Below are 13,681 nucleotides of genomic sequence, written 5' to 3'. Positions count from 1 at the left end.
CATACTTATTACATAAAAGTGAGAAAGTATAGATAAGTAGAGGTAAGAAAATGAAAATCATACACAACTCCACCACCTAGCAAGAACTGCTGTTCATATTTTAGATTCTATGTTTCCAGTCTTTTATCTGTTGCATAATTTCTCCCTTAAAATGTAATCACATAATTTTCTGTACCCAATTCTAATGTGTGTGGTTTTTCCCCCGCACCAAAAAGCAGTTCTCACACACCATATGTGTGTCCAACAGTTTAGCTAATTCTGATGCTCTCTTCCCAGAGATAGCATCAGATTCCACAGATTAAGGGCTCAGCTCCACAGTAACACCCTCTGCTTCAGATGCCAGTTCCAAGTCCAAGTTGTCACCTATGCTTCTGACCAACTGGCTATAAATTAGAGGTTCCTGTGACCCCCTCCTTAGGTTCTATTAATTTGCCATTGCAGCTCGCAGAACTCAGGAAATTAGTTTTCTCACTAGATTACCAGTTTATTATGAAGGGTATTAAAGGATACAAGCCAGTAGCCAGATGAAGAGATCCATAAGGTGAGGTCCCTAACAAAGGAGCATCCATCCATCCTTCTGGAGTTTGGGACCCAGCACGGTGGCCCTTAGAAGAGTTCTGGTTCACCAACCAGGACACTCGCTGAACCCTGTCCTTTTGGGTTTTATGGAGCCTTCATTACATGGGCAGGATGATTGAAAGCATTGGTCACTGGTGATTGATTCCTCTCCAGCCCATCTCCCCTTTCCAGAGGTCAGGGGGCTGTGACGCAAAGTTCCAACCCTCTAATCACGTGGTTGTTCCTCTGGCAACCAGTTCCTGCCCTTAGATGAGAACCAAAAGTCACCTCATTAACCCAACAGTATACACCACTCAGGAGATTTCAAGGGTTTTAAGAGCTCTTCAGCAGAAACTGGACAAAGATCAAATACATATTTCTTCTTATATCACAATATCATATTACACGATACAGATACTTTATTTTTTTTAATTTATTTATTTTAATTTATTTATTTTTGGCTGCATTGGGTCTTTGTTGCTGCATACGGGCTTTCTCTAGTTGTGGCCAGCGGGGGCGACTCTTCGTTGTGGTGCTCAGGCTTCTCATGGCAGTGGCTTTTGCTGTTGTGGAGCACAGGCTCTAGGCACACGGGCTTCAGTAGTTGTGGCGCATGGGCTCAGTAGTTGTGGCTCACAGGCTTAGGTGCTCCGCGGCATGTGGGAACTTCCCAGACCAGGGCTCGAACCCATGTCCCCTGCATTGGCAGGCGGATTCTTAACCACTGCGCCACCAGGGAAACCCCAAGACAGATACTTTAGATGCCTGTTTTGCTCATGAAAGTATATCATGAACATCATTCTATGTCATTAAATATCACACCCTGACATTTAATAGCTGCATTACATTGCATATTGAATCATGATTTATTTACCGCATCTCTTATTTGGGATTATTAATTGTTCTTGATGATTTTGATAATATAAGTAGCACTATGATGAATATCCTGTAGCTAGATCTTCATGCATGTTCATAAATATTTTTGGATAAGTTCTAAGAAATAACATTTCCGAGTAAGAGTATTTTAAAAATTTCCCTTCAGAAATATTCCAACTGCATCCCTTTAATTAATATATGAAAACCTCCATTAACTGAATTTTTAGCAATGTTTTGGGTTATTAAAAATGATTTGGGCTATTGAATAGGCAAAATAATGATAATTTTTATTATCATCGTCATTATATATATGATTATTCTCTTTATTCTACATTTATCTGAATACTAGTGACATTGACTTATTTTCTCTTTTTAAACTTTTGATTGTCTTCTTTTATGAATATTATGCCCCTTGCCTTGGTGATCTGGAGAAAGTTCCCCCGGGATGGAAATCAAGAGTTTATCTTTGGGGCTCTGACTCTGCCACTTGACAGCTGTGTCATCCAAGCACCTCAGTGCTTCAGTTACCTCATCAACATACTGGAGGCAGTCATGCGGTTTTGTGGGGACACTGAGATCTGGAAATGTGGCTTATAATGTCCTTGGAAACATAAACACTACATAGTATGGTTCTTTCTGGCTGTGTGACCTTGGGCAGATTCTCTAACCTCTCTGTGCCTCAGTTTCTCAACTGTAAAATGGGGATAATAATAGAACCTAAATCATGGGGCTGATGTGAAGATTAAATGAGTTAATATATAAGCAGTGTTTAAAGCAACAGTTGGTGAGAGAGCACCAGAATCACAACTAACTGCTGAACAATCATTGACAGGAAGACACTGGAACTCACCAAAAAGATACCCCACATCCAAAGACAAAGGAGAAGCCACAATGAGACTGTAGGAGGGGTGCAATCACAATAAAATCAAATCCCATAACCACTGGGTGGGTGACTCACAAACTGGAGAACACTTATACCACAGAAGTCCACCCACTGGAGTGAAGGTTCTGAGCCCCACTTCAGGCTTCCCAACCTGGGGACCCGGCAATGGGAGGAGGAATTCTCAGAAAATCAGACTGTGAAGGCTAGCGGGATTTGATTGCAGGACTTCGACAGGACTGGGGGAAACAGAGACTCCACTCTTGGAGGGCACACACAAAGTAGTGTGCGTATGAGAACCCAGGGGGAAGGAGCAGTGACCCCATAGGAGACTGAACCAGACCTAACTGCTAGTATTGGAGGGTCTCCTGCAGAGGTGGGGGGCGGCTGTGGCTCACTGCAGGGACAAGGACACTGGCAGCAGAAGTTCTGGGAAGTACTCTTTGGTGTGAGCCCTCCAGAGTCCACCATTAGCCCCACCAAATAGCCTGCAGGGTCCAGTGTTGGGTTGCCTCAGGCCAAACAACCAACAGGGAGGGAACTCAGCCCCACCCATCAGCAGACAAGCAGATTAAAGTTGTACTGAGCTCTGCCCACCAGAGCAACACCCAGCTCTACCCACCACCAGTCCCTCCCATCAGGAAGCTTGTACAAGACTCTTAGGTAGCCTCATCCACCAGAGGGCAGACAGCAGAAGCAAAAAGAACTACAATCCTGCAGCCTATGGATCGAAAACCACATTCACAGAAAGACAAAATGAAAAGGCAGAGGAATATGTACCAGATGAAGGAACAAGATAAAACACCAGAAAAACAACTAAATGAAGTGCAGATAGGCAACCTTCCAGGAAAAGAATTCAGAATAATGATAGTGAAGATGATCCAGGACCTAAGAAAAAGAATGGAGGCAAAGATTGAGAAGATGCAAGAAATGTTTAACAAAGACCTAGAAGAATTAAAGAAAAAACAGAGATGAACAATACAATGACTGAAATGAAAAATACACTGGAAGGAATCAATAGCAAAATAACTGAGGCAGAAGAACAGATAAGTGACCCGGAAGACAGAATGGTGGAAATCACTGCCACGGAACAGAATAAAGAAAATAGAATGAAAAGAAACGAAGACAGCCTAAGAGACCTCTGGGACAACATTAAACGCACCAACATTCGCATTATAGGGGTCCCAGAAGGAGAAGAGAGAGAAAAAGGACCCGAGAAAATACTTGAAAAAATTATAGTCGAAAACTTCCCTAACATGGGAGAGGAAATAGCCACCCAAGTCCAGGAAACGCAGAGAGTCCCAGACAGGATAAACCCAAGGAGAAACACGCTGAGACACATAGTAATCAAATTGACAAATATTAAAGACAAAGAAAAACTATTAAAAGCAACAAGGGAAAAATGACAAATAACATACAAGGGAACCCCCATAAGGTTAAGAGCTGATTTCTCAGCAGAAACTCTACAAGCCAGAAGGGAGTGACACAATATATTTACAGTGATGAAAGGGAAGAACTTACAACCAAGATTACTCTACCCGACAAGGATCTCACTCAGATTTGACGGAGAAATCAAAAGCTTTACAGGGAAGCAAAAGCAAAGAGAATTCAGCACCACCAAACCAGCTCTACAACAAATGCTAAAGGAACTTCTCTAAGTGGGAAACACAAGAGAAGGAAAGGACCTACAAAAACAAACCCTAAACAATTAAGAAAATGGTAATAGGAACATACATATCAATAATTACCTTAAATGTGAATGGATTAAATGCTCCAGCCAAAAGACACAGGCTCACTGAATGGATACAAAAACAAGAACTGTATATATGCTGTCTACAGGAGACCCACTTCAGACCTACGGACACATACAGACTGAAAGTGAGGGGATGGAAAAAGATATTCCATGCAAATGGAAATCAAAAGAAAGCTGGAGTAGCAATACTCATATCAGATAAAATAGACTTTAAAATAAAGAATATTACAAGGGAGAAGGAAGGACACTACATAATGATCAAGGGATCAATCCAAGAAGAAGATACAACAATTATAAATATATATGCACCCAACATAGGAAGACCTCAATACGTAAAGCAAATGCTAACAGCTATAAAAGAGGAAATCGACAGTAACACAATAATAGTGGGGGACTTTAACACCTGACTTACACCAATGGACAGATCATCCAGACAGAAAATTAATAAGGAAACAAAAGCTTTAAATGACACAATAAACCAGATAGATTTAATTGATATTTATAGGACATTCCATCCAAAAACGGCAGATTTACACTTTCTTCTCAAGTGCACATGGAACATTCTCTAGGATAGATCACATCTTGGGTCACAAATCCAGCCTCAGTAAACTTAATAAAATTGAAATCATATCAAGCATCTTTTCCAACCACAATGCTATGAGATTAGAAATCAATTACAGGGAAAAAAACATAAAAAACACGTGGAGGATAAACAATACGTTACTAAATAACCAAGAGATCACTGAAGAAATCAAAGAGGAAATCAAAAAACACCTAGAGACAAATGACAACGAAATCATGATGATCCAAAACCCATGGGATGTAGCAAAAGGAGTTCTAAGAGGGAAGCTTGTAGCAATACAATGCTACCTCAAGAAACAAGAAAAATCTCAAATAAACAATCTAAACTTTCACCTAAAGGAACTAGAGAAAGAAGAACAAACAAAACCCAGAGTTAGTAGAAGTAAAGAAACCATAAAGACCAGAGCAGAAGTAAATGAAATAGAAACAAAGAAAACAGTAGCAAAGATCAATAAAACTAAAAGCTGCTTCTTTGAGAAGATAAACAAAATTGATAAACCTTTAGCCAGACTTATCAAGAAAAAGAGGGAAAGGACTCAATAAAATTAGATGAAAAAGGAGAAGTTACAACAGACACCGCAGAAATGCAAAGCATCATAAGAGACTACTACAAGCAACTCTATGCCAATAAAATGGACAACCTGGAAGAAAGGGACAAATTCTTAGAAAGGTATAACCTTCCAAGAGTGAACCAGGAAGAAATAGAAAATATGAACAGACCAATCACAAGTAATGAAATTGAAACTGTAATTAAAAATCTTCCAACAAACAAAAGCCCAGGACCAGATGGCTTCACAGGTGAATTCTATCAAACATTTAGAGAAGAGCTAACACCCATCCTTCTCAAACTCTTCCAAAAAATTGCAGAGGAAGAAACACTCCCAAACTCATTCTACGAGGCCACCATCATGCTGATACCAAAACCAAATAAAGATACTACAAAAAAAGAAAATTACAGACCAATATCACTGATGAATATAGATGCAAAAATCCTCAACAAAATACTAGCAATCAGAATCCAACAACACATTAAAAGGATCATACAGCATGACCAACTGGGATCTATCCCAGAGACGCAAGGATTCTTCAGTATACGCAAATTAATCAATGTGATACACCATATTAACAAACTGAAGGATAAAAACCATATGATCATCTCAATAGATGCAGAAAAAGCTTTTGGCAAAATTCAACACCGATTTATGATAAAAACTCTCCAGAAAGTGGGCATAGAGGGAACCTACCTCAACATAATAAAGGCCATATATGACAAACCCATAGCCAACATCATTCTCAATGGTGAAAAACTGAAAGCATTTCCTCTAAGATCAGGAACAAGACAAGGATGTCCACTCTCACCACTATTATTCCACAAAGTTTTGGAAGTCCTAGCCACAGCAATCAGAGAAGAAAAAGAAATAAAAGGAATACAAATTGGAAAAGAAGAAGTAAAACTGTCACTGTTTGCAGATGACATGATAGTATACAGAGATAATCCTAAAGATGCTACCAGAAAACTACTAGAGCTAATCAATGAATTCGTAAAGTTGCAGGATACAAAATTAATGCACAGAAATCTCTTGCATTCCTATACACTAACAATGAAAGATCAAAAAGAGAAATTAAGGAAAAAATTCCATTCTCCACTGCAACAAAAAGAACAAAATACCTAGAAATAAACCACCTAAGGAGGTAAAAGCCATGTACTCAGAAAACTATAAGACACTGATGAAAGAAATCAAAGATGACACAATCAGATGGAGAGATATACCATGTTCTTGGATTGGAAGAATCAATATTGTGAAAATGACCCTACTATTCAAAGCAATCTCCAGATTCAATGCAATCCCTATCAAATTACCAGTGGCATTTTTTACAGAACTAGAACAAAAAATCTTAAAATGTGTATGGAGACACAAAAGACCCCGAATAGCCAAAGCAATCTTGAGGGGAAAAAAACGGAGCTGGAGGAAGCAGACTCCCTGACTTCAGACTATACTAGAAAGCTACAGTAATCAAGACAATATGGTCCTGGCACAAAAACAGAAATATAGATCAATGGAACAGGATAGAAAGCCCAGAGATAAACCCACGCACATATGGTCACCTTATCTTTGATAAAGGAGGCAAGCATATACAGTGGAGAAAAGACAGTCTCTTCAATAAGTGGTGCTGGGAAAACTGGACAGCTACATGTAAAAGAATGAAATTAGAACACTCCGTAACACCATACACAAAAATAAACTCAAAATGGATTAAAGACCTAAATGTAAGACCGGACACTATAAAACTCTTAGAGGAAAACATAGGAAGAACACTCTTTGACAAAAATCACAGCAAGATCTTTTTTGACCTACCTCCTAGAGTAATGGAAATAAAAACAAAAATCAACAAATGGGACCTAATTAAACTTAAAAGCTTTTGCACAGCAAAGGAAACCATAAACAAGACGAAAAGACAAACCTCATAATGGGAGAAAATATTTGCAAATGAAGCAACTGACAAAGGATTAATCTCCAAAATTTACAAGCAGCTCATGCAGCTCAATATCAAAAAAACAAAAAACCCAATCCAAAAATGGGCAGAAGACCTAAATAGACATTTCTCCAAAGAAGATATACAGATTGCCAACAAACACATGAAAGGATGTTCAACATCACTAATCATTAGAGAAATGCAAATCAAAACTACAATGAGGTATCACCTCACACCAGTAAGAATGGCCATCATCAAAAAATCTAGAAACAATAAATGCTGGAGAGGGTGTGGAGAAAAGGGAACCCTCTTGCACTGTTGGTGGGAATGTAAATTGATACAGCCACTATGGAGAACAGTATGGAGGTTCCTTAAAAGACTAAAAATAGAACTACCATACGACCCAGCAATCCCACTACTGGGCATATACCCTGAGAAAACCATAATTCCAAAAGAGTCATGTACCCCAATGTTCATTGCAGCTCTATTTACAATAGCCAGGACATGGAAGCAACCTAAGTGTCCATCGACAGATGAATGGATAAAGAAGATGTGGCACATATATACAATGGAATATTACTCAGCCATAAAAAGCTACAAAGTTATTTGTAGTGAGGTGGATGGACCTAGAGTCTGTCATACAGAGTGAAGTAAGTCAGAAAGAGAAAAACAAATACCGTATGCTAACACATATATATGGAATCTAAGAAAAAAAAAATGGTCATGAAGAACCTAGGGGCAGGACGGGAATAAAGACGCAGACCTACTAGAGAATGGACTTGAGGACACAGGGAGGGGGAAGGGTGAGCTGGGACAAAGTGAGAGAGTGACATGTACATATATACACTACCAAATGTAAAACAGATAGCTAGTGGGAAGCAGCTGCATAGCACAGGGAGATCAGCTCGGTGCTTTGTGACCACCTAGAGGGGTGGGATAGGGAGGGTGGGAGGGAGGGAGATGCAAGAGGGAAGAGATATGGGGATATATGTATATGTATGGCTGATTCACTTTGTTATATAGCAGAAACTAACACACCATTGTGAAACAATTATACTCCAGTAAAGATGTTAAAAAAATTAATTAATTAAATTAAATAAATAAAAAAACAAACAACCCAATCAAAAAATGGGCAGAAGACCTAAGCAGACATTTCTCCAAAGAAGAATACAGATGGCCAAGAGGCACATGAAAGGATGCTCAACATCACTAATTATTAGAGAAATGCAAATCAAAACTACAATGAGGTATCACCTCACACCAGTTAGAATGGGCATCATCAGAAAATCTGCAAACAACAAATGCTGGAAAGGGTGTGGAGAAAAGGGAACCCTCTTGCACTGTTTGGTGGGAATGTAAATTGATACAGCCACTATGGAGAACAGTATGGAGGTTCCTTAAAAAACTAAAAATAGAATTACCATATGACCCAGCAATCCCACTACTGGGCATATACCCTGAGAAAACCATAATTCAAAAAGACACATGCACCCCAATGTTCATTGCAGCACTATTTACAATAGCCAGCTCATGGAAGCAACCTAAATGCCCATCAACAGACAAATGGATAAAGAAGAAGTGGTACATATATACAATGGAATATTACTCAGCCATAAAAAGGAACGAAATTGGATCATTTGTAGAGACGTGGGTGGACCTAGAGACTGTCATACAGAGTGAAATAAGTCAGAAAGAGAAAAACAAATATCATATATTAACGCATATATGTGGAATCTAGAAAAATGGTACAGATGAACTGGTTTGGAGGGCAGAAATAGAGACAAAGATATAGAGAACAAACATATGGATACCAAGCAGGGAAAGCACAGTGGGGAGTGGTGGTGGTGGTGTGATGAATTGGGAGATTGGGATTGACATATATACACTAATATGTATAAAATAGATAACTAATAAGAACCTGCTGTATAAAAAAATAAATTATTAAATTTAAATGATAAAAAAAAAATTTCCTATTAGGGCAACCAATAGTTCTTGCCTGTGATGGGTTGATGATAGAATTTTAGCATGTCAGTGCTGCAGGACCCTTATGGAAATCACTCCCCTCATTTACACAGAGGAGCAGACTGGGGCCCAGAGCAGGCAAAGAATTCACCCAAGGAAACCCAGCAAATTAGGCTGAGGCAGGACTAGAACGTAGTTCTCCTAAAGCTGCCCCACAAATATTTCACCCCTGCCCTGTTGTAGGCGCTAAATAACTGCCATTTGAGTGATTTCTCCTGGTTTGTGGAAGTCTCCCGTGGACTAGAACATGTTTCCCTGTGGGCAGAATATGGTCACCCTATAGCGGGCATCATACAGCGCCCAGCGGAGAGCTGGTCTGGACCCAGGGCATGCAGGAAATGGTCCTTTCCCAGGCCCATCAGCATATAGGCAGCCTCCTTCCTTGACTCAGGGCCTCCCAAAGGCCCCAGGAAGGGAAGAGGGTCAAGCCTCACCATACCTGGTCCTGGGAGACCTTGGTGAGCCTGAGAAGCTCCTACCTAACCCAGTGGATGCCCCTGGTAGCCTCCTACCAAACCCAGTGTCTTGAGTCTGGTGAGAATACTGCCCTAAACCTGCCAGTGCAAGACCTGGCCTGACCGCAGGAGACATCTCCTTGGTCAGCTCTGATTGAACTTCAAGAATTCTTCTCTCTCCTTGCCCCTCCCAGGTGCTCCCAAGACCCAGTGGCGGGGCAGAGGCTCTCAGAGCTCTTTACCAACAGAAAGGAGAACATTAATCTCAAGTTTTCTGAAGACTGTCTTTACCTAAATATTTACACTCCTGCTGACTTGAGGAAGAGAAGCAGGCTGCCGGTAAGCAGTGGGAACAAATGGGCAAGGCTGGTGTAGACTGGAAGGGGATGAAGGCAGTGTTGGGTTGGGGCGTCTTGGACCAAGGCTGTTCCAGGGGCCCCAGGGCTTTCTTTATCACCACAGCCAAACCTGGCATCGGGGAACACAGGTTTTCCACACCTCAGTTTCCCATAGTGACAGACATAGGGCCTCTGGGGGAGTTTGCTGTACATCTGTAATGCACATTTTAATTTTTCTAAGGTCTCTCATGCTAATAGATGGACAAGAAGGATTACTCTTAATTGTTAGATTAGGAATGTGATACCCAGGGTGGCTAAGACATAATTTCCAATAAAGTCAGAGCTGGAAGGAATCTTAGAGGTAAGCCAACAACCCAACCCTTCCGTTACAGATAGAGAAACTGAAGCCCAGTGAGGGGAAGGCGAGGTCACAGAGTAGGGTTGGCAGGACTAGAGCACGGGTCTCCTGATCTTCAAGTCACGCTCACACACTAGCAAGTGGAGCCTGTGTGTGGCCTTTCCTCAGCACACAAAGACCTTCTCTGACAAACTTTCAGTGTCTCAGTGTCACAGGTAGAGGATGCAGAGCCTGGAGCAACAGAGAAGCACTTTCCTTTGCCTTTGCCAACTATCAAGATTTTATTGTAGATAATTTCACTTCCTAATTGTCTTTGACACAAGCTGATGACCCACTGAGTCAGCATTTCCAGAATAAATGGAAGCCCAGAGATGGGGCAGCCTTCCAGACTCAGGCTGGAGGATGACACTGGTCTGCTGGGAAAGGAGGGGTCAGTGGGGTAGAGACAGGAAGGATGTGAGCACCCAGCCATCTCCCAGGAACACCCCTGGCATGGTGCCCAGATGTGGAAGAGGGCATCTGTGAACTTGTGACTAGAAGGTGGCCCTGCACATGCTTGGCTCAAAGAGGTGGGGACAATTGTTCATTCATTCATTCATGCATTCATTCTTTCCCCTAGTACATACTCAGCGCCCCCATATGCATAGCTAGAATTGGGGGTTAAGAGAAAGGAGGAACATAAAACCATGACCACACAGCCCCTGCCATGGAGGATCTTAGCATCTGGGTTGCACAGAGCTGGACTAGCTTCTTCAGCAAATCACTGCTGACCAGCCCTTGGCTCAGCCTGGACTCAGAGATGACTGCACACTCAGTCCCTCTGCCCAGAGGTAGGCAGGGATCAGAGGTGTAGGAGGAGCAGGGGCTCCAGGAACCTGAAGCTGGAGAACCTCTACTATGGACACAGGCTCTGGAACCGCAGGGTCTGGGTGTAAATCCTGGTTCTGCCTTTTACTAGCTGAGAGACCTGGCTCTGTTTCCTCAAATCAGGGATAATCACACACAAGTGTTCAATGATGAATATCAAGATTTATGTCAGTGTCTGACACAGCACACGAGGCAAGTCTTGCTGATGCATTAGTTAGAGTTGAAGGGAAGAAATTCCTCCTGCCCCAACAGCCAGCCTACTGCACCGTGGCCATTGGTTGCCGTGTGCTGGGCAGCTCAACATGTGGACTCTGGAGCCAGACTGCCTGGGTTCAAGTCCTGCCTCCACCGCCTATTAGCTGTGTGACCTCAGGGTGGTTAAGTGCCTCAGTTTTCCTGTCTGTGAAATGGGACAATGGTAGTCCCTATCTCATGGATGGTTTATTTTTAAATGCTTAGAGCAGTACTTGACACATAGATCATGTGTGAGTTCTTTGATTTTTTTTTAATTAACAAAATCATTTTTTTTAATTTATTTATTTTATTTATTTATTATTTTTGGCTGCGTTGGGTCTTCATTGTTGCGCGCGGGCTTCCTCTAGTTGTGGCGAGCGGGGGGCTACTCTTTGTTGTGGTACACGGGCTTCTCATTGCAGTGGCCTCTCTTGTTACGGAGCACGGGCTCTAGGCGCCTGGGCTTCAGTAGTTGTGGCACACGGGCTTAGTTGCTCCGCGGCATGTGGGATCTTCCCGGACCAGGGCTCGAACCTGTGTCCCCTGCATTGGCAGGCGGATTCTTAACCACTGCACCACGAGGGAAGCCCTAACAAAATCGTTATACTATTATTTTAGCCATTCTCACTTCTTTGCTATGTGAACTCTTTAAATTCAGGGCCGTGCATTATGAATTGTCATGTCCACTCTCAGCCTCAATTCTTAGCACAGTCCCTGGTACCTAGTAGGTTTTCAGATCATATTCATCAAATGATTGAAGACTTCTTAGAGGAGGTGGCTTTTAGGCTGGGCTTTGGAGGATGGGTGAGATCTGGGGAGCAGAGGAGGCAGCGGGAAGGCCTATTAAGAAGAGGTACCACCCGGGGCGTGTGCTTCTTGACATGATCATCATTCATGTGAGAAGTTTATTTCACCACAGAAAAGGTAACTAAGGTGAAGCTGAAATAAGCTTCTAACCAAGGGCCGTTGCATGCAGAGTGTGCTGAGCTGCGTGAGGGGTCCAGGAGTGAGGGCGGTGGGAGTGCTGGGGAGAAGATGACGCTCTTAGCCTTGGCTGTTCCCATGATGATGTTCTCAGCATGAAGAGCCCTGGCAGGAGGTGGCATTGAGGCAGGGGAGACAGGCAGGGGCAGCCAGGGCGCACTGAGTGGGGTGGTGGCCTGGGCCACAGCTGGGAGAACGGGTAGATGACCAAATCAGACTGCCTCTTGAGGTCTTTCCGGGCTCTGCTTCCTGTGACCTGTATGGTTGCTTCCTCCCCGTCCAGGTGATGGTGTGGATCCACGGAGGAGGTCTGATGTTGGGCGGGGCATCAACCTATGATGGGCTGGCCCTCTCTGCCCATGAAAACGTGGTGGTGGTAACCATTCAGTACCGCCTGGGCATCTGGGGATTCTTCAGGTAAGACACTGGCCTCTCCTCATGGCACACTGACCCTCAGTGTGGGAGTGCTAGGACCCCACTCTGGTCATGCAAGCCCTCAAAGGGATCTTTGCTAGGTTCCCTACTAAGACGTGCAAGTCCCCTCATAATTGGGCTCTACCTACCTTCTCCTTCCCCAGCCACCCTGGTCCACTTACTTGCATGTAAAATGCCTAATCTGCCTGACAAACTCCTATTATTCCTGCAAAGCCCAACCCAAATGTTACCTCGTCTGAAATACTCATCTCTTTTTCACCTGTGCTGCCCAGCATGTTGCATGCCTCTAAGATGACAGTTAACATGCAGCGCAGCAGTTAGAGGCTTATACATCTTACCTCATGGGGAAGTAAAGAAGGAGCAGACTCATGTGGGAGCTCCGTAAAGTCTTGTAGGTGGGGGAACGGGTGGCTGGAACTGGGAGGTTGTAACGAGCACCTGACTCCAGTGGACACATCTACTGGGAGGAGCGTAGGGCCCACTCACCCCATTTCCTTCGTGGAGCTTGGCACATGCGTGAGCGAAGGCTCGAGTCGCCTCCATGGAGTCTCCGTGGGGACAGGAACCGGACTTCCTGCAAGCACAGTTACTGAGCCTTTTCTGAATGCACCAGCCCCAGGACCTCTTACCCTCAGATGGCTGGTGGGTGGGCTGGGGGAGGGGTGGTCATCTCACTGGAAAGACCTGTGGGCTGGAGGAGGGTTGTCCCAGGCGAGTCATGTCCCGGGATGTGTCACCTTCACCGAGACTCCTCATCTCCTTCCCCCACGGCCCATGGCTGCTCCCAGTTACAGTATAACTGCATACACTCTCCCCACTTCCTCTCCCCCAGGCTCTCCTCTGCCACGTCAGTCAGGGTTTCAA

At 43.2% G+C, this 13,681-nt stretch overlaps 1 protein-coding gene across 4 annotated transcripts in view; it reads left to right on the top strand.

Moving 5' to 3' along the window:
- CES1 (carboxylesterase 1) overlaps positions 1–13,681 on the top strand; it is a 65,104-nt gene that overhangs the window by 33,819 nt on the left and 17,604 nt on the right. For all 4 annotated transcript variants that reach the window (XM_068529040.1, XM_068529039.1, XM_068529037.1 and 1 more), the window contains 2 exons: positions 9,796–9,940; positions 12,666–12,799. In XM_068529040.1, the coding sequence (XP_068385141.1) occupies positions 9,796–9,940; positions 12,666–12,799 (279 nt within the window). The remainder of the gene's footprint in view (positions 1–9,795; positions 9,941–12,665; positions 12,800–13,681) is intronic.

Source organism: Eschrichtius robustus, chromosome 19 (genome assembly GCF_028021215.1).
Source record: "Eschrichtius robustus isolate mEscRob2 chromosome 19, mEscRob2.pri, whole genome shotgun sequence".
Taxonomy (NCBI): Eukaryota; Metazoa; Chordata; class Mammalia; order Artiodactyla; family Eschrichtiidae; genus Eschrichtius; species Eschrichtius robustus.
The sequence above is the reverse complement of the archived record's forward strand: the minus strand, read 5'-3'. Positions and strand labels throughout refer to the sequence as shown.